The sequence below is a fragment of the Poecile atricapillus genome, chromosome 11 (assembly GCF_030490865.1).
Source record: "Poecile atricapillus isolate bPoeAtr1 chromosome 11, bPoeAtr1.hap1, whole genome shotgun sequence".
Lineage (NCBI taxonomy): Eukaryota > Metazoa > Chordata > Aves > Passeriformes > Paridae > Poecile > Poecile atricapillus.
In genome coordinates, this window is record NC_081259.1 from 1,964,807 (window position 1) to 1,982,919 (window position 18,113).

Here is an 18,113-nt window from a genome sequence, read left to right on the forward strand (position 1 = left end):
CCGGAGCTCGGTTAAGAACTTGGACCGGGGTCGGGGGTTGACCGGCCGGCGCGGCAGAAGCGGCGGTGAGGAGGCGGAGGGACATCGACGTAAGTGACGGGGTGTAACGAGTCCTTCCTTTTCCGGTCGGGGCGCGGCGCAGGCGGGCGGCCGCACGAGTAGCTCCGCCGCCATGGTGAGGGGAGCGCCGGGCCCGGCCCGGGGCGGCGCGGGGCTGAGGGGGAGCGGGGCGGGCAGCGGGGCCGGCCCGGGGGAGCCGGGCCCAGCGGGCAGGACCGAGCTATGGGCAGCTGGGGGGCCGCGCTGGCGGCCTGAGGCTCGCGGCCGCCATTTTGGGCCCGTCAGCGCCGGGCGGCCGCGTGGAGCCCGTGAGCGACCGAGCGGGGCCGGGCCGGGCTGCGGATTCCGCGGGCGGGAGCTCGGCGTGGTCCGCCCGGAATGCTCCTTTCCATGGGCATGGGAAGGGATGGGATAAGTCCCCATTGTCTGGCAGCGCTGTGTAGTTTTTTCATGTATTTATCTGAAGTAAAACAGATCCACGGGAGCGTTTGCGCCCATCTAGAGTGGAAAGAGCGGCCTCTATATATCTCATTTTTAACCTATTTTTGTTACAAAACGGGCTTTAATAAGCCTTGGTCTACAATCAAGTTGCAAATGAACAATTTTTCTTGCTATTACAGCTCAGTTTGCTCTGATGCCTTCACCCTGAGCAAGTTTGTTGTTTGTCTTGGGGTCTCTGGGTGAACACCAGGGGCCAGAGCCTTGCTGGGGAGTAGAGTCACATGCAGATATGGCTCTTCTATTGCTATTATCTGGTTAATTTGGAGTTCTAGAGTATTTTAATACCTCTAAAATGAACTGCAGATAGGAAAGGGAAGGAAGATGCTTTGCCTGTACTGTTACCACGAGGTTAATTAACAACCAATATAATATAATGCTAAAACATTTCTTTTAAAGGGTGCTGTTCATTCACTGGCTATTTTTCGGCATCCTTTCAGCCTTTTGACAGACAGCTGGTGCTTGAGAGCAGCTTCATTTTTCACTGCACATATTTTGAAGCACCAGGGATTGTTTTTAGAGGCTCCAGACTTCCCTCTGACACTGTTTGATGAGCCGCAGTCATTGCAGTAGAGAAATTGCTTGCAACATTTCCTAATTCAAGTTACAAGTGTTTAGTTAACACGGGTGGGTTTTTTTAGAAGTAGATGGGAATAGTTTTGAAGGGGTTTATTACAGAGCCTAAATTGTAGAAATGCTTTGGAAATTCAGGTGTTGTTTTCTGGGTGTGAGCTGTGGAGCACAACTTTGATTAAAATATTGCTGTGATGACGTAATTTGCGTCTTATCCAGTGCTCAGCGACAGTTGCCTGCTGTCAGCGTGCTGGCACTGCTGAGCTGACGACTCCTTCGTTCTGAGCAATCCTTGAGGAGCTAAAACACCAGAAATCCACTTTGCTTGTACTGAAGGGTTTGTGCTTCCCCCCCAGGCTTGCGCTCGGCCGCTGATCTCCGTGTACTCCGAGAAGGGGGAGGCGTCGGGCAAGAACGTGACGCTGCCCGCGGTGTTCAAGGCGCCCATCCGGCCCGACGTGGTGAACTTCGTGCACACCAACCTGCGCAAGAACAACCGGCAGCCCTACGCCGTCAGCGAGCTCGCAGGTACGGCTGGCACCGCGCCGCGGGGGCTTCACGTGCAGATACAGCTGCAGAGGGGATAACAGATGTGCCTGTCGCTGGCCTTCTGCATCAAAAGCACTCCTTAACGGTCTGGTTTGAAATGAGGAGCATCGAGGTGGTGTTTGGGGGTGTTCTGTGGTCCTGCTTGAAGTGCAGGTTGCTGGAAGTATCACAATGCCAGGGTCCTCAGGTGGAGTCGTTGTTCTTTGTAAGAAAAACACAAAATGGCTGACAAGTATTCCAGGTGAAAAATCACTGCTCTGCACTGACCTTGTGAGACTTGCCTGAGGCAAGGAAAAGCTCCTGCAAATGGACATTTGTTAGATTTGCTTATGTTGGTGCAGATAACTTCTGCTTCCCAAGAAGGAACGTGCTAGGAATGTGCCATTCTAACCTTGTTTCTAAGTTTCACACAAACATTTTAACTCGTTAGGTATAGCAGTGCCAAGTCAGACACCCATTGAGGATCGAGCTTAAAATAAGTGTTTTAGGTCAGAATCAAGTACATTAATAGACAGGGATTAAGTTTTCCTGATGAAGATTTGTTACGCTGAAATGATGAGTTTCCACTTCATTGGTCCGTGTTTCTGAAACACATGATTGTGTGGAAGTTCTGATTGGTGCCCTGTGTTGAGCATCCCTGTGAGTGTGGGAGCATGGCAGTGATGTCCCTCTCTGAATGACCCTCTCTCTGTTTCAGGTCACCAGACCAGTGCTGAATCATGGGGTACTGGCAGAGCTGTTGCTCGAATCCCACGAGTCCGGGGCGGTGGCACTCACCGCTCTGGCCAGGGTGCCTTTGGCAATGTATCCTTCCATGGCCGTGCTGGCTTCGGGGGCACTGAGCTCAGCCAGCAGAAAGATTTTGAATTGTCCAAATGTGAGATGGAATCTTTTTCTTGAGGTAATGGTTGCAGTTCAGACTAGATTTGCTATGACTCCCACTCTGGAACCACAATGACCCGTTCTGTCTTGCCATGATGTCGTAATTTGCGCCTTACCCTGTGTCCAGGGACAGTTGCCTGCTGTCAGAGTCCTGGCACAGGAGGTTGACGACCCATTAATGCTGAGCAAGCAATAAAAAGTCACTTTGGTATAAGAAAGCACCAAAAAGTTCTTAACTGCAGCTCCCAGATGTGTCGTGGCGGCCGCATGTTCGCCCCGACCAAGACCTGGCGGCGCTGGCACCGCAGAGTGAACATCATGCAGAAGCGTTACGCCATCTGCTCTGCTCTGGCTGCCTCTGCCCTCCCAGCTCTGGTCATGTCTAAAGGTGAGAATTCTGCCTCTGGAATTGTTTGTCTGAGCTGGCGTTGGGTACTTTGTGGTGACTGAAATGGAACCTTGCAGTGCGGTTTGATTTCTGTTCATGGAGGCAAAGATTTACTCAACATTTGGGTACACAAAGTCCTGTGTGAGACAGACCTGTATGACACCACTGGAACTTCACTGCTCTGGTTACTGTGCCTGACTTCATTTCATGAATTTCTGTCATTAATTTAATTTTTCATGTATCATTTGTGAATATACAAAGCAATAACTTTGATGAATGGGTCCAGCCAAGGCCAGTGAGCAGTACTGAGTGTCTTGTGAAATCCTCTCCAGGCCACCGCATTGAGGAGATTCCAGAACTTCCCCTGGTGGTTGAGGACAAGGTTGAGGGCTACAAGAAAACCAAGGAAGCTGTTCTTCTCCTGAAGAAGCTTAAAGCTTGGAATGACATCAAAAAGGTGAGCTATAATGGTGTGCTCTGAAGGGCAAAACACAGGTGATTGAACTCTGCAGTTATTAAAGTTGGAATTCCAAATAATTCTGTATTTTGGCTCGGGAGAATGATGAACTCCTCACTGGTCCGTGTTGCAGATGCGCAGTGCTGATGGTGAAGTTCTGACTGAAGCAGCGTTTTGGGTGTGGCTGGTGGGCTGGGGCTGTTGGGATATTGAGTTTGTGCTTTTCCCAGGTTTACGCCTCCCAGCGCATGCGGGCCGGGAAGGGCAAGATGAGGAATCGCCGCCGCATCCAGCGCAGGGGACCCTGCATCATCTACAACGAGGACAACGGCATCATCAGAGCTTTCCGGAATATCCCAGGTGATTAACCCAGGACACGCTCGCTCTTCCCTTGGGACACTGCCTGGAATGATGAGATTCCACTTCATTGGTCCGTGTTTCTGAAACACATGATGTGTGGAAGTTCTGACTTGCTGCAGTAGTTGATGTGTTCTTTGTAAGAACCTGTTGGGGTGATGTTTAAGGTGTTTGTGACAAATCCTGAACTGTGAGGCACAAATGAGGCTGCTGCTGAGTTTGACACTGGAAAAAGGCTGATAATGATGATTATTATTAATTTAAAAATTCAATAGATTTTTATACAGAGGTGTGTATAGCTCTGTAGTCAGCCATAAACCCCCAGTCTCTTTATTGCTTAGCCTCACGTTCCTCAATTTTAATTACAATCTAAAGGGATTGCTTGGCCTGGTTTCCTGCAGGAATCACTCTGCTGAACGTGAACAAGCTGAACCTGCTGCGCCTCGCTCCCGGGGGCCACGTGGGGCGGTTCTGCATCTGGACAGAGAGCGCCTTCCGCAAGCTGGACGATCTGTACGGCACCTGGCGCAAGGCTGCCACACTCAAGAGCGACTACAAGTGAGTGCAGCAGGCTGGGAGAGCAGCCCTCTTTCTTTCCAGGAAAAGGGATACTGGGACTTGCTCCTAAATGCCCAGTTAAGGTGAATTAGCCACGGTTTTACCACCGCTCACACTCTGAACGTTGGTTTGCAGCCTGCCAATGCACAAGATGACCAATACAGATATCGGAAGAATCATGAGAAGCCAGGAAATCCAGAAGGCACTGCGTGCTCCAAAGTAAGTGATTTTATTTCATGAACAGAGCTTTCGTGGAGAGGTTTGAAACGGTTTTCAGGCTGGAATTTCTTAATTTCTGGGTAAACAGAAGGAATTGCTCTTGTCCAGATCTCAGGGAGAGTTTAGCAGAAGTGGCATTGCGAAATGAGATGATCATACAAACATGGCTGTGCTTTTCAGGAAGAAGATTCAGCGCAGGGTCCTGAAGAAGAACCCACTGAAGAACCTGAGAATCATGATCAAGTTGAACCCGTACGCCAAAACCATGCGGCGCAACACCATCCTGCGGCACGCCCGGAACGTGAGTGGGGCTGCCATGGGCAGGGCTGGGGCTCACCCTTCACGTGGTGTCCTGATTGATCATCTCTCTGTCTGTTCTAGCACAAACTCAAGGAGGAGAAGAAAGCCAAGGCGCAGGAGAAGGTGGCAGGCAAGGCCCAGGAGAAGGTGGCAGGCAAGGCCCCGGCTGCACCCAAGGCAGAACCTGCTGCCAAGAAGGCCAAGACAGCCAAGGTGGCAGCCAAGCCCGCAGCGAAGGCCAAGGCTGAGGCGTAACCGCGGCCGAGCTGCCCGTGGGGAGCTGTGCCCGCGCTCTGTCGCTAATAAACGCTGTTGGATGACGGAAGGCCGTGTGGGTGTGCGTGTGTGAGCCGGCGTTCGGGCGGGCGCTGCGGGCAGGGCAGGGCAGGAGGGAGTTGTGGCCGGGCCCGGGATCGAGCGGCTCCCGCCGGGGCGGCCGCGGCTGCTGTGGCCGGAAGTGTCCGCGCGGTGGCGCCAGCCGCGCGCTGCTCTGGAGGCGTGACGTCACGCGGCGGCCCGTGACGTCAGGGGGCGGGGCGCTGGCTGCCGCCGGCGGGGACGATGCTGAGCCGGCTGCAGGAGCTGCGCCGCGAGGAGGAGACGCTGCTGCGGGTCAAGGCGGCGCTGCACGATCAGCTCCGCCGGCTGCGGGTGCGCGGGGACACCCCGGGGCTCGGGGGAGGCCGGGGGGACGGGAGCGGGAGCGGCGGGAGCGCCGCGGCGGGGCCGGGCCTGCCCCTCAGCCCTGCCCCTCAGCCGCGGCCGCGCTCAGGCCCCTCAGCCCTGCCCGTCAGCCGCGGCCGCGCTCGGGCCCCTCAGCCCTGGCCCTCAGCCGCGGCCGGGCCCCTCGGCCCGCTCGGTGCTGGGAAAGGGAGAGCCGGGAATTGCTGCGGGGTTCCGGGTGCTCTGCGAAAGGGGGGGGATCCATCTGCGGTGCTCTGAGAGGTAAATTGTGTGCAGGGTACATCTCAAAGAGTTAAATGTAACTGAGCGTGTGTGTAGGATACATCTGTAAGGTACCTATAATTGTGAGTGTATGTAGACATTGAGAGATAAATGTGAGTGTATGTAGGATTTGTCTCTAAGAGGTAAATGATGATGCATTTAGTATACATTAAGAGATAAATGTAATTGTGAGTGTGCATAGGATACATCTCTAAAAGATATGTAGCATACAAGAAGAGAGAAATGTAAGTATGCAGGATACATCTGTAAGCGGCACCTGTAATTGTGAGTGTAGGTGTACATTAAGAGATAAATGTATGTGGGATACATCTCTAAGAGGTAAATGTGAGTGTGTGGTTTGCCTGAGCTGCTGGATGGAGAAGGGATAGTTTGAGGTAGTGGAACTGAGGACTGCTTGGGTTTAGAGACTCATGCAAATCCTAATACAGCAGTGTAGAACAGAATTGCAGAAGATTTAACAAAGCTTTTCCAAGGCTGCCAGGTGAGCCCCCCCAAAGCTGTGAATGGAAAGGTTAAGCGGTGTCAGAGGGGCCGGGCTGATGGTGCCGGCAGTGCTCAGTGCGGCTCCCTGCAGGTGGAGGAGCTGGCGCTGCAGTCCCTGATCAGGGCCGGCGAGGAGAACGTCCCTGTGCCCCTGCCAGCCCTGGCCGAGGACACTCAGCAGGTAAGGGGGTCCCTGGGGTCGGAGGGGGCCCCACGGCTCTGCACGGTTTTCCTGTGCAGCTCCTCGTGTCACCTCATTTCATCTTCTCATCACTGCAAAGTTCAGCTGTAAAATGTCTGTTTTGCTGCTGGTTTTAAGGGTTTCACCTTTCCCATCCCCAAAAGCAGCACCGGGGGGGATTGGGAAATACCTGTGTGGTGTAGCTTCAGTTCACCATTTATTAAATATTTTGTTTAATGCTTGTGACACTGGGGTGGCACCGCTGCTGGGGATGGAGGCACAGGTGCTGCAGCTTTTCACTCAATACCTGACCCAGGTGCAGCTTTTCCATGGAGATCAGGGCCTTGTTGCTGTGATGGGCTCTCAGTCAGCACTTCTAGCCCTGAGACCTTTAATTAGAGACTGCACAGCTCTAACAGTGATTTGAGAAGCTTTTGGTGCCCATGCTGGGTTTGGTAATCAGCCCTTTTCTCGTGACAGACGCTTGGGCAGATGGACAGTGAGGCTGCCATCAATCAAACTGAGTTACACCTCAGTGTTCAGAATGATAAAGAGGAAGAGGAGGAGGAAGAGGAGGAAGAATCTGATTCTTGAGAGAAAAAAAATCAGAGAAGGTTTTTAATACAGACTCAGGAATTTCTTCTTCATTCATCTGAAACTCACCAAGTGATTTCCGTGCTGTGCTGTGTGTGGATATTAACTATTTGATATATTGGAGTCAAGGGCAGTGACACTGAACACGTGAATTTCACAGCCTGGGCACATCTTGACTCAGATGTTGAAAGAATGAAAATCTGCTGCACAAATATGTAGCATAATCCATTCCACATTTCAAACCTAATGTAGCTCTTACAACATCTTTGTATGTGGAAGGGAGAAGTAATTGATCAACCAGACTAATTAACACGTGCACTAAAAGCAATAACTTGTCTGTTCTCACTTCCTGATGTGAGAAACAAATCCAGGTCTTGGAGGCTGGTGCTGCCCCAGTGATTACATTACAACCTCATTTGCCTGAACTGGGAATTTAAGATACAGGGTGAGAAAAGATGTGTCCAGGGCTGTCTCCAGCCTTCAGCTGCTGTGTTCTCAGTTCCATGGAAAGCTGGAGTTACTCTCAGAGTCCTCCCAGTGTCAGCCCAACTCTGAGCACAGCAGGGAGGTCCCTGTGTCCCCTTGGTGCTCTTCAGTTCTGTCAGTCTGTGCCAGAGAAGGACTTTCTACTTCTGCTCCTTCAGAGCAGCAGTCAAGGAGCCTTTTATTTGTCCACAAATTGTAGAGTAAGAAATGATCTGTGGTGCTTGTAATAAGCTAATACTCTTAAATTGGTGTTATTTTCTTTTCCTCTCATTGTAACCTCATAAGTCAAGGCAAGGTCACCTGTGATTCTCAAGGAAGAGCAAGAGAAGTTTAAGAACTTACTTAAAAATGGAAAATCATGTGAAATCTCCACAATTTTTGCTTTTGGAAAAGTGTCTGGGATCCTGGGGGTGGCCAGAACTGAAAGTCAGCCTGCAGTGAGTTCCTGCCACTGTTTAATGAGTGTTAATTTGGCTCTTGTTTGGTTTGTACCACTGGAAACTGTTGGGATGTAAATGTGGCTGCATCCTGTAAAGACTAAAGGTTATTTGGGTTTTGAGGATCCTGGATGTCTTAATGAAGGGGTTTAGAACAGGAGTGAAGAGATTGTTTAACAGAGCTTTCCCAAACCTGACAGGTAAAAAAAAAAACCCCAAAAGTCTGAGCCAAAAATGTTATGGTCAAATAAGCCCTGGCAGTGATGTGTGTGAAGAGCTGGTTTGGGAGGAGCTCAGGAGCCATCCTGGCCTTTCTTGGCACATTTCAACTCCAGAGGGTAACTTTGACTGCTGAAAAATGTTATTTGTGCCCAGCATGGTCCAGAGTAGTTTTCATGGATAGAATTCCTGCTGCTTTTGTGAGCGAGTCCCTCGCTTTTGGATTTGAACAGCCCAGTTCTAGCGCATGTTGCAATAAAGTTCTTTTCCTGCTGTCCTTACACACAGCTGTGCTTGCAGTGCCCAAATTATTTATCTGGGGGGACGACCCCAAGCGGGAGTTAAACCTCTCAAACCTTGCTGTGTATTTCTTTCAGCAGACAGTAAAAGGCTCTGGTGTGGCTCTGGTTGCTGGCTGTAGGTGAAGCTCAGGGAAGAGTTTCATTTTCACCCTCCCAGCTGTCACTTCAGGTCTCATTCCAGCCAGGACAGGCTGCAGGAAGCCCTGGATGTGTCAATGAGTCATTTCCTGCCGCTGCTGGGCCCAGGCTGTGCCAGCCCTTTGATACCCGATCCTTTGGCCATGTGGAAGTTCTTGTCCCGCTGATGGGGATTCCTTTTGGGGAGGAATTTCAGGCATTTCCTCATCCAAATCATCCTTTCAAAGAGCTGAAATTTATAGTGCAGGGACCGGATTAAAGCCTTGGTCAAGTTTTAAAAAAAGCTTCAAGAAGTTACTTGATAATATATTTATTAAGAGAACCCATTGCTAAACATCTGAGAGAATAAAACAATAAAGGATTTTCATACACTTTTAGACACTAAACACAGTTGTCATGACTCTTTAGGTTAAAAGAAAGCAAAGTGCTTGGATCATTGTCTTGATTCCATAGGACACTTCCAAGAACTAACTTTTAAAAATCAATTAGAAAGACATACATCACTAAATCCAAGGATGATGATATGTTCGAAAAATAAATATAGAAATATGAACAAGTCTACAATTAGAATATTGCCCTGTACATTCCAAGAAATGCAGAGCTCTTGCCTTCTTCACCTGCAAAGAGAGAGATCTCTAGACAACAGCAACACTGGAGCCTAACTTTCAGGAACAGCTGGGCAGCAGCAAAGCATGCTCACAGACAGGCTCGGAGCATCCCGAGCCCGGGGAGCTCAGGGAAAGCATGATTGAAGTACCAACGATTTACAAAGAGTCTTGATAAAGTTCAAACAAGCCAGGGGCCAACCCCTCTGCCCCAGTGATATTTTCATTAAGAAAGAATATCCATAATCACCTAAAATCAGCAAGCACTGGAACTTACACAGCTTACATTTGGTCAGTGAACGACGGAACCCGGTACGATACCAATTAGTTTAGGACGAGATTTAAAACCGTTTTGGCACATGCTATCAAGACATTCTTCCTTAAGAGGTGAAATACATGTTTGAACAGGTACAAGCTGAGGAAGGAGGACCAGGAGAGCATCGTTGTCACCAGAGGTACAGTCCAGGAGCTGCCCCCGGGCTCAGACGCCGGCGGCGTGCGTGGGGGTGCTGGGCTGGTTAAGGCCGATGGTGGAGCAGAGCCACCCCGCAAAATCCACCTCCTCTGCCTCGGATCTCTTGATGAAAGCATGGATCTGGGCACAGGAGAACAGGGTCAGTGTGCCAGCCCCCAGGAGCAGCCAGAACCATAAATCCACTTGGAGCTGGAAAACTTTACAAACCACGAGTGGAGAGTTTTCCACAGAACTGCAGAACAGGCACTGGGATCCTTCCCCAGAGGGATCCTGCCACAGTGCCTGCTGCAGGGCACTGCCACCACACAAATGGTAAGGATGTGACTCAGCCACTTGAGGTGATACTCTGGAAAAAGTCTGCCTGGGCACTGAAAGGCTTTTTGTAATAAAAAGTCTCCCTGCATTTTGCACCATTACTGTGTGGCAGGGTCAGGCCAGGGAAAACCTGATTTTCTGCAGAACAACCCAAGTCCTGGCATTGCACTTAAAACCATAAAAGGGTGCACTGAGACTGATATGGTTATTTCACACAGGGAAAAAATGCAGGATTTGTGTGGAATTCTACAGACTTAGCAAGACAAAGCTGATAAAAAAGTGAACAAATTTTGTGTTTCAGAACAGATGATTAAAAATGTATTTAATTAGTCCATATGGTAGGTGGAAATTTGTTCTTTTGTCCTCCTAGAAGTATCAATCAATACTTTATTATTAACTAATAAACTCAAGAGAGAATTCTTTTGTTAATTAAGTCACCCATTGTGATTATCAAATGGCAGACTCCACAAAAGACTTTTGATCTCCTTGACAGTCCCTGTTGTAGGAGGGTGTGAAACCTGCAGCCCCTTGATCTCTAGCTCAGAAAAGCTGTTCCTCCTCAAGCTGAGCTGCTCAAGGGCCACCAGCCACCCTCGAGGCCACGTGCTCTGATCTGCCAACCTGCCTGGGAAAGGCATCCATCAAATCAAAAACCTTCACTTACCATCAGCTGCTTCAGGTCGGCTCTCTCAGCAGGATTTTTAATTAAACTAGGAAAACACAAAGTGGTGCACAAGTTACACTCTATTATCTTCTAAAATAAGGCTTGAGTTGTGTCCTGTTGGTTGTGTTGCTCTGATGACACCACTCAATAAAAGCATCAGGTGCCTCTCAGACAGAGATGGGAGCCTGCAGTTCCCTTCTGTGGGTTCCACAGCTCCAGGTAAGAAATCCCGAGTTGTCTGACACTGATGAGTGTCTAAACCAAGCTGGGGAGATAAATCCCATTTCAACTAAAACAACACAAACCACTTTATCCCTCAGGTTTCTTTGCCCCAAGTGTCTCCAAGCTCAGTATCAAGTAGGGCTATTGCATGACTGTCCTTCCTTTGGAAGCTGTAAACACAGATATTTGATAAATAAACAAACTTTTGAACTGCAGTGAGCTGCCTCCCTTAGCACTGGTTCAGTGCTGGCATCACTGAGGGAAAGTGAAGAGATGGGGCAGTGCCTGCTGGGATGAAGGTGTTGGTTCATGGGCAAGGAAGAATTGCCAGATTCTTGCCAAGGAAGGTTCTAGATTGTGCATCCCACTGCAGGATGATGTTCCTGAGCCTTGCAGAAGCTGTGTGTGCTGTGCCTCACTGCCCAGGCTGGGAAAGGGCTGCTCTCAGCTGCACACAGCACAAATTTGGTGCTGAGGAGGGGAATCTCCCCAAGCCTTGGGGTTCCTCTGGATGCAGCCTGTGAGATGAACTTCAGGCAATTAACACCCAAAGAGGATTGTGCTGATTGCAATCCTTACACCCTGGCCTGGAGCAGGGACTCTGTGCCTGTGCCTGATAGACAAAGCAGGGCTGAGCCCAGCCAGTGTCCCTCTGCCACTCAGCCACAGAGAAAACACAGAGAAAATACTCACCATTTGTTAACAAAATCTTGAAATTCAGAACCAAAGACACCATTGGGCAATTTTGGAGGTGGCTGTAAATAAATAAATGAATAAATAGATTTTTTAAATCAGCAATCATTCAGCATAACTAATACATGATGATGCACAACCTACCCAGGGACCTACCAGTTACATGTCCCACATCTGAGCAAAGCTGTAAAACCCTGGCTGATTTGGGTTATTACTCCCAATTGCAGGACCTCAGGTGTTTCAGTAATAAATCAGACTTTCTCTGGCATGGGGTGGGTTTTGGTGGGTTGGTTATTCTGTTTTTCCACACACACCTGAATGGGGTGAGCACAGCCTCAGCTCTCATTAAAGAAGGCTCAGAGCACTAATTAGCACCCTGTCATTCTCCACACTGCTGAGGGAAGATGCCCTGCACATCATTAGTTCCATAATCCTTTTGATGTACATTTTCTGTCCCTGGGAATGAGTTTGTTCAGGCTCTGAATTCAGAAAGAATTCTGACAAATAAAGAAGGGGGACTGCATAACCCTGCACGTTACTGCCTCATCCTCCAGGGCTTGGCTCCAGGATCAGGAGGAGTTTCCACCCTTGCCCTGAGTTACTTTTATGCACAGAGCAGAGACACTCCTCCCTCACTGGTGCACAGCCTGTGCTGGAGGGAGCAGCTCCTGCTGAAGAAGTTTGTGCTAAATCAGAAGTTGGACAAGATAATCTCACCCAACTCAACCACTGCAGCTTTTCAGCCCAAACTGACCCCCTCAGGGATGCTGCAGGAGCAGGACCCAGCAGCTGAAATAATTCAATGCTAACTCTATTCCCAGAGTCACTGCTGGCAGATTGGGGTGTTATATAATATGCAAAATAGATTTGTAATCTGAGAGAATTCTGCAAGCAGATGAGTTACAGAAGCAATTTATCAAGTTATCAGTGGCACAGGCAATGCAGGGACCCAGACACCAACTGTGCCTTTTAAATGTGTGAGGTGGACAGTTTTCAATAATTCATCCAGCTGCTACAAATGACAGCTAACATGAGCATGGGGGTTTTTTGGTTTTTTTTTTATGAAGAACACAAGCAGTGGAGTCACACAAGTTTCAGTGGTACTTGTGAAAATACTGGAAACAACCCATTCTAAAATACAAATCTCTAACCAGCCTTGGAGCTTAGCTATTTTAAAGATAATTGTGACTAAGTCATAAGACTAAACCAGACTAAACAGCACCAACCCCACAGTCCCCCAAATTCCAGGATGTTTTAAAAGTTTAGAGTTGTAAAGTGCAGATGTTAAAGTTTATAAATTACCTCATTGACGATGTAATCCAGAAGTTCAAAGATTGCCATGGGGGGTCTGCTGTCTGATCCATAGGCTGGGAAGAAATGGAGAGGAGGGATCAGTGTCACTCTCCCTCCGTGGCTGTGGGGGTGCTTTAGGGAGCCCTGGCACTTTTGGCACCCAGCAGATTTACAGGGAAAAGGTACAGCAGCAACTGGGAAATGCTTTCATGCAAGGAGACATTTCCAGGTCTGATCCAAAGCATTCACGTCACTGGGAATCATCTTGCTGCCCTTGGATCAGCGTCTTGGAGAGAACCAGAGTAACAGACTGGGATCTCAGTACGGGGCTGTTCACAAGAACCACCAGCAAAAGGGTCTCTGGTGCTCTGCTCTCACAGGGCTCCTCCCAGTGAAGCTGAGCCTGGTGCCCAATACAACCCTGATTTTTTAGAAGTTTAAAGCCCCACTGTGCAGGGATCAGGTGAAGATTTGAAGCTGGCAGGGAAGGGTATTGAAAATCAGTTTGAGAGTAACTCACAGCTCATGGGTCTGCCAGGTGCTCTTTGCCTGGGTGAGGTCTCTGTGACTGGAGAATCTCCTTCCACAGGGCAGCCAAACATCAATTCCAGCTCCTTGGAGTCAGGAGGGGGAATGGGGTACCTGCCAATGGCCATCTCCACCAGGGACAGCCCCATGCTCCAGATATCCGACTGCACCGAGTAGTGAGTGCCCTGCAGCCTCTCAGGCTGCAAAACACAGAGAGGAAGCAGGTTTGTAACAAGAAATTACAAAAAAAGAAATAACATTCTGCAATAATCTGGATAAACTAAAAGACTAAAGCCCAACTTATTAGTACAGCATGCTCAAATGAGTGGCTTCATTGGTATTTTCCTGGAAATCTGTCCTCTGTATTTCCTGAAGTTCCCCAAACAACTGTGAGACTCTTCAGAAATTATCCTCTTATGTGCTGTTTGATTTCTTTAGCAGATATCTAATGGAAGTATTACACAAGGCTCTGCAGGCAAGATCAGACTCAGCCAAAAATGTGTTTTGTATTGTCTTCAGGAGATTCACACACTGTTAAGATATTTAAGTATGGGATTTTTTTGGTCAGTTGAATCATGATCAGAGTGTATCTGGCTATTCCAGTGCTTCACAGATCCTCAGTTCTGAGCAGTGTATCCACCTCCTGCTTCTGCCAAAACCAGCAGATGAGTGCTGCACCAACTCCTTTTCCTTAATTTTTGCACTTGCTTTGTCAGTCTATGTTCAGTGCTGAATATGGTTCCAGAAATTATTAATACATTGATCTACTTCACCCTTAAATCCATTTTTACTCAGAGTTCTCAAAGAAAACGTTCACTTGTCTGTACTCTTTTAAAAATCAAGCTCGTATTTTACCAAAACGGTGCAGATTCCTTTCTGATTACATGCACATCTTGAAGAAATACATATGTAATTTGAAACTCCCTCTCAGAGAATGTGAGAATGCAATAAAGCCTCTTCCTTCTGCCATAAGGGGGTGATAGCTTTGTTTAATTAGTTTTGTAGCATTTACTGAGATTATATTTGAGTTTTCTCCAGTGTCCCACCTCAATCAGTTCCAAAGCCATCTGGAGAAACCACACAACTGCTGGACAATAGAAATGTCCAAATCCCACAATTTTTATAAAATATAAGGGCAAAGGAAGGTGGGTGGATGAGAAAGAGCAGGAAACAGAGCACTTGCTATAAAAATATAATTAAAATGTAGAAATCTGTTCAAGTTAAACTCTGTTGTTTTTACACACCTCCATGTGGTAAAAAGGGATGTTTGTATGTAATAATTCTGTGTGGTTTTGTATCTATAAAAGGGAGCTACTGCAGTGTAGTGTTCACTACCAAGACAAAATCCCCCTCGTGGCTTGGTCTGTGATGCCAGAGAGCAAAGCCAACCCTCAGTCTGTAAAAACAACAAATTGAAGGAAGCTGAAGGCAGACAGCACTTGGCTCCATCCCTTCTGGAAGAGCCAGGGAAAGGCAGGAGCAAGGATGAGCTGGAGCTGTGGATTTGCTTTTGCTCATTAGCAACAGCCCCCAGATGTGAGAGCTTCAAGCCCAGGCTGATTTCAGGTGTGTCACAAATGGCACAAGGACAGTGCAGGTCTCCTGCTGAACAGAGGCAGCATGAAAGCTTTTTTCTCTTTAAGTCTAAGCCCACGGTTTTAATCCTACAGCCAGAGCTGGGAACAAGTGCAGCAGTTAATTGTGTGCTGAACAAGGTGTGTGAGAATAAAAGAGCTGTTATTGCCATTAGCTGGGGCTTGCACATCATGCAGAGAGCTCATCTGGAAAGAAGCTCCAAGGTGTTCCTCATCCCCAGGAGCACAGAACACCCTGGAAACAGCCCCAGATTAATTCCTTGCCCACTCCCAGGATTCCTCCTGTTGCTGCAGCCACGCTGGGATGTGGGAGCAATCCCACAGGAGCTGGTGAGGCAGCACTTTGCCTACAGAGCGACCCCAGCAAATGCTGCAGTGGGAAGAGAACCACATTTCCCAAGGAAAATAAACCATAAACACTGGGCTTTTCTGGGAGACACAGTGTGCAGCCCCCAAAGGCAAGAACTGACTGGGTTCTGCAGTGTAGACACAGCCCCAGCTCCTCTGGAATGTTATAAATATTCCAACTTTTTGGTTTTTCCTGCAACAGTTCTTTCCCCCCCCCCACACACTCTGATAAGACATCAGAATATTCCTGGAATGCTGGAAGAGCTGAACAGCAACAGTTGGTTCTTGTTTGATCACCAGAACTGGGACAACTCAACCCTAACAAACCCAGAGCTGTAAAATCTGCACTTAAATCTGTACTTACAGACATGTAGGAGCGTGTGCCAACAAAGGAGTTTGCCATAGAATCTATCAGCTGCCCACTGACACCAAAGTCACAAAGCTTGATTTCACCTCTAGAGTTTACCAAAATGTTGGATGGTTTCACATCTGGAAAAAAAAAAAAAAAAAAAAGATAATTTAGGAGATAAAACAGGAAATCTGACAATGCAAGGTGAGAATTCTCACGTGCTTCCCTTTGCTTCCCTTCTGTGACACTGTTCTGGCCTTTCTCTGGAATAATCAGAGATTTGTGTCCCTCCCAGATCCATCTCACAGATTCTATTTAACTACAGATAAATAAAAAGAAATATTCCAAATCACACATGTAAAAAAGATTGTCAGCTTTTTGATTTCACCCTATTAAATATTAGGTTTGGGCATCCACATCCTCCTTGCAGATAAATGCTCTCCTTTGAGATAAATAAGTGTGCAACAGCATAACTCCTCCTGAATGATGATACTTTGCCTAGAAATGATCAATAAAGAGGCCCTACATATTTATTTTACAAAGGTCAATGAATTACAGCAGCCACACTCTCATTCCTTCATATCTACATAGGCAGAAATCATCCTGTGGCCAAACACTCCTTGGAGTGGGTTCCTGCTTTCTGGGTTTGGGTTTTTTGGGGTGGTGGTCTTGGGTTTGTTTGTTGGTTTAGATTTGGGGGTTTTTTTGTTGTTTTTTTGTTTTAAAGCTCTGAAAAAATAATTTTCCTATTATTGAAAATGTGTGTTTTAAATAATTTGAGGTTGTTTTTTTCCTGTGACAGAGCCCCCTCATCATTTTGAATTCATCACTTTTCCTAAATGGAAATTTAATAAGGGTCACTGGTAGCTTAGCAACTAATAACAGCTCTTTGTGAACACAAAGGTACAGGGAACAAGTGTTCAGTGTTTCTTTTATAGCTGTAAGGAGGTTTTTCACTGTATCTCACTGCTTAGCTGGTCATTACCAACACATTATCAAAATAAGCAACCAACAGCCCACATTGGCAGAGTAATGCTGCAGAAAAAAGGGAATTGGAAAATTGTTTTGAAGGAAGAGAATTATAATTTCACTTTAGAGCAGACTCAGAAGTCTGTAGGTTGTCACATTTTCATTTGTTTTTCACTTTTAAGCACAGATCTGTCCCAGGAGCTGCCCTTTGCTTGGGATGTCCTGTGAAGAGGGCACTGATGTGACAAAAATCACCATGCAGGAGGTTTATACCTCACTGAGCGAAATCCATGGGGAGGGGACAATAAAACAATTTCAGCTGTTTCCCCCCAGCTCCCTTTTGAGCAGTAACACAAAGTTTGGATAATTATCTACCTTGGGAAATTGTGGCTCTATATTTTTGTCCCTGACATCCCTTTCCAGGCAACTGAAACTCTCCAGGTACAGTTTCCTGGTCTGATTTGGGTATGGAAAATCCAGGCAGGTATTTTGTGTGTGCTGCTTTCAATTCCCCACCCCTGGGAGAGGTTCTGGCCAGCTGGGCACACAGCTGGACCTCCTGCAAGCTCTGCCTCTGGGCAAGCCTTGCCTGCTGAGACCTCACCACAGGGATGGGAAGAATCCAGGCTGGGAGCCTGACCTGGCAGTTTAAACTCCAGCAGGAGCTGAAAAACAACCAAAGCCAAAGCCCAAGCAGCTGGAGCAGGGAAGCAGTGAGCAGAGATTAGAGATTCCCAACTGCACAGGAATCTGCAGCCAAAGCTCTGTGCAAAAGCAAGGTGGAAAAAACAGTGTTTGCAAAACACCCTGGAAGCACAGCAGAGCCTGAACAGACCCCAGGTACCCAGACTTGTGCACAGCTACAAATTCAACTCAGAACAAAGATGTAAATTCTCACTTTCATCTCCAGAGTTTATTGATACTTCATAATTAAATGGCAAAGAAAAAATCATTACCATTCCACTGTCAGTGCCCCAAACCAAATTCTGTTTGTGAGCATCTTTAAGTTTCAGAATCCCCCTGGTCTCTCTTTTCCCCTCAGTGGTTTTGCAGGTGGCAGAGCCACACTGCAGCTCTCAGACCAGCACAGCAACCCCTTCTCCTCATTGGATTTCTGCACAAAGCTTCTCCTCCCTGGAGTATTTTCATTTTCCACACAAGGCATCCCATGTGATCAGTGTGATGTTTGGAAGGCTGCCTCTCCACCCCTCTAAATGTAGCACCTATTCTATTTTCACTCCAGAGCCTCTGAGCACTTGAGCAGTTTCTCTGGAAACCAGAGATTTGTATTGCCAGAGGAACAGGAATGCCAAAGCATCCTGCAAAATGTATGCTGGAACTTGCAAAGAGCAGACAAAAGGAGCACAAAATGTGTTATGTAAGCATTTCAGTTTTAAAGAAAGTGCAAGA

The 18,113-nt window shown here is 47.8% G+C and overlaps 3 protein-coding genes and 4 non-coding genes across 7 annotated transcripts in view; 6 read left to right on the forward strand and 1 right to left on the reverse strand.

The window, feature by feature from the left end:
- Positions 1-21: 21 nt before the first annotated feature.
- RPL4 (ribosomal protein L4) lies at positions 22-5,166 on the forward strand. The gene is made up of 10 exons (XM_058846494.1): positions 22-175; positions 1,488-1,659; positions 2,378-2,484; positions 2,812-2,950; positions 3,283-3,407; positions 3,638-3,767; positions 4,166-4,322; positions 4,458-4,541; positions 4,722-4,842; positions 4,923-5,166. The coding sequence occupies exons 1-10, from the start codon at positions 173-175 to the stop codon at positions 5,094-5,096; spliced, it is 1,212 nt and encodes a 403-aa protein (XP_058702477.1). The 5' UTR covers positions 22-172; the 3' UTR covers positions 5,097-5,166.
- Positions 1,319-1,419, forward strand: LOC131583369 (small nucleolar RNA SNORD16). Its single transcript, XR_009278510.1, has one exon. It is a non-coding gene; the product is annotated as a small nucleolar RNA SNORD16 (small nucleolar RNA).
- On the forward strand, positions 2,228-2,298 carry LOC131583366 (small nucleolar RNA SNORD18). Its single transcript, XR_009278507.1, has one exon. It is a non-coding gene; the product is annotated as a small nucleolar RNA SNORD18 (small nucleolar RNA).
- LOC131583368 (small nucleolar RNA SNORD16) lies at positions 2,651-2,750 on the forward strand. Its single transcript, XR_009278509.1, has one exon. It is a non-coding gene; the product is annotated as a small nucleolar RNA SNORD16 (small nucleolar RNA).
- LOC131583367 (small nucleolar RNA SNORD18) lies at positions 3,811-3,880 on the forward strand. Its single transcript, XR_009278508.1, has one exon. It is a non-coding gene; the product is annotated as a small nucleolar RNA SNORD18 (small nucleolar RNA).
- A 178-nt stretch (positions 5,167-5,344) lies between the features above and the next one.
- On the forward strand, positions 5,345-8,490 carry SNAPC5 (small nuclear RNA activating complex polypeptide 5). Its single transcript, XM_058846496.1, has 3 exons — positions 5,345-5,492; positions 6,382-6,471; positions 6,952-8,490. The coding sequence occupies exons 1-3, from the start codon at positions 5,403-5,405 to the stop codon at positions 7,063-7,065; spliced, it is 294 nt and encodes a 97-aa protein (XP_058702479.1). The 5' UTR covers positions 5,345-5,402; the 3' UTR covers positions 7,066-8,490.
- A 451-nt stretch (positions 8,491-8,941) lies between these two features.
- Positions 8,942-18,113, reverse strand: part of MAP2K1 (mitogen-activated protein kinase kinase 1) — a 32,368-nt gene continuing 23,196 nt past the window's right edge. Inside the window, exons 6-11 of the mRNA XM_058846495.1 lie at positions 15,750-15,874; positions 13,435-13,642; positions 12,924-12,988; positions 11,622-11,683; positions 10,707-10,752; positions 8,942-9,847 (exon numbers count right to left, since the gene is read on the reverse strand). Of these exons, the coding sequence (XP_058702478.1) occupies positions 9,734-9,847; positions 10,707-10,752; positions 11,622-11,683; positions 12,924-12,988; positions 13,435-13,642; positions 15,750-15,874 (620 nt within the window). The 3' untranslated portion in view covers positions 8,942-9,733. The remainder of the gene's footprint in view (positions 9,848-10,706; positions 10,753-11,621; positions 11,684-12,923; positions 12,989-13,434; positions 13,643-15,749; positions 15,875-18,113) is intronic.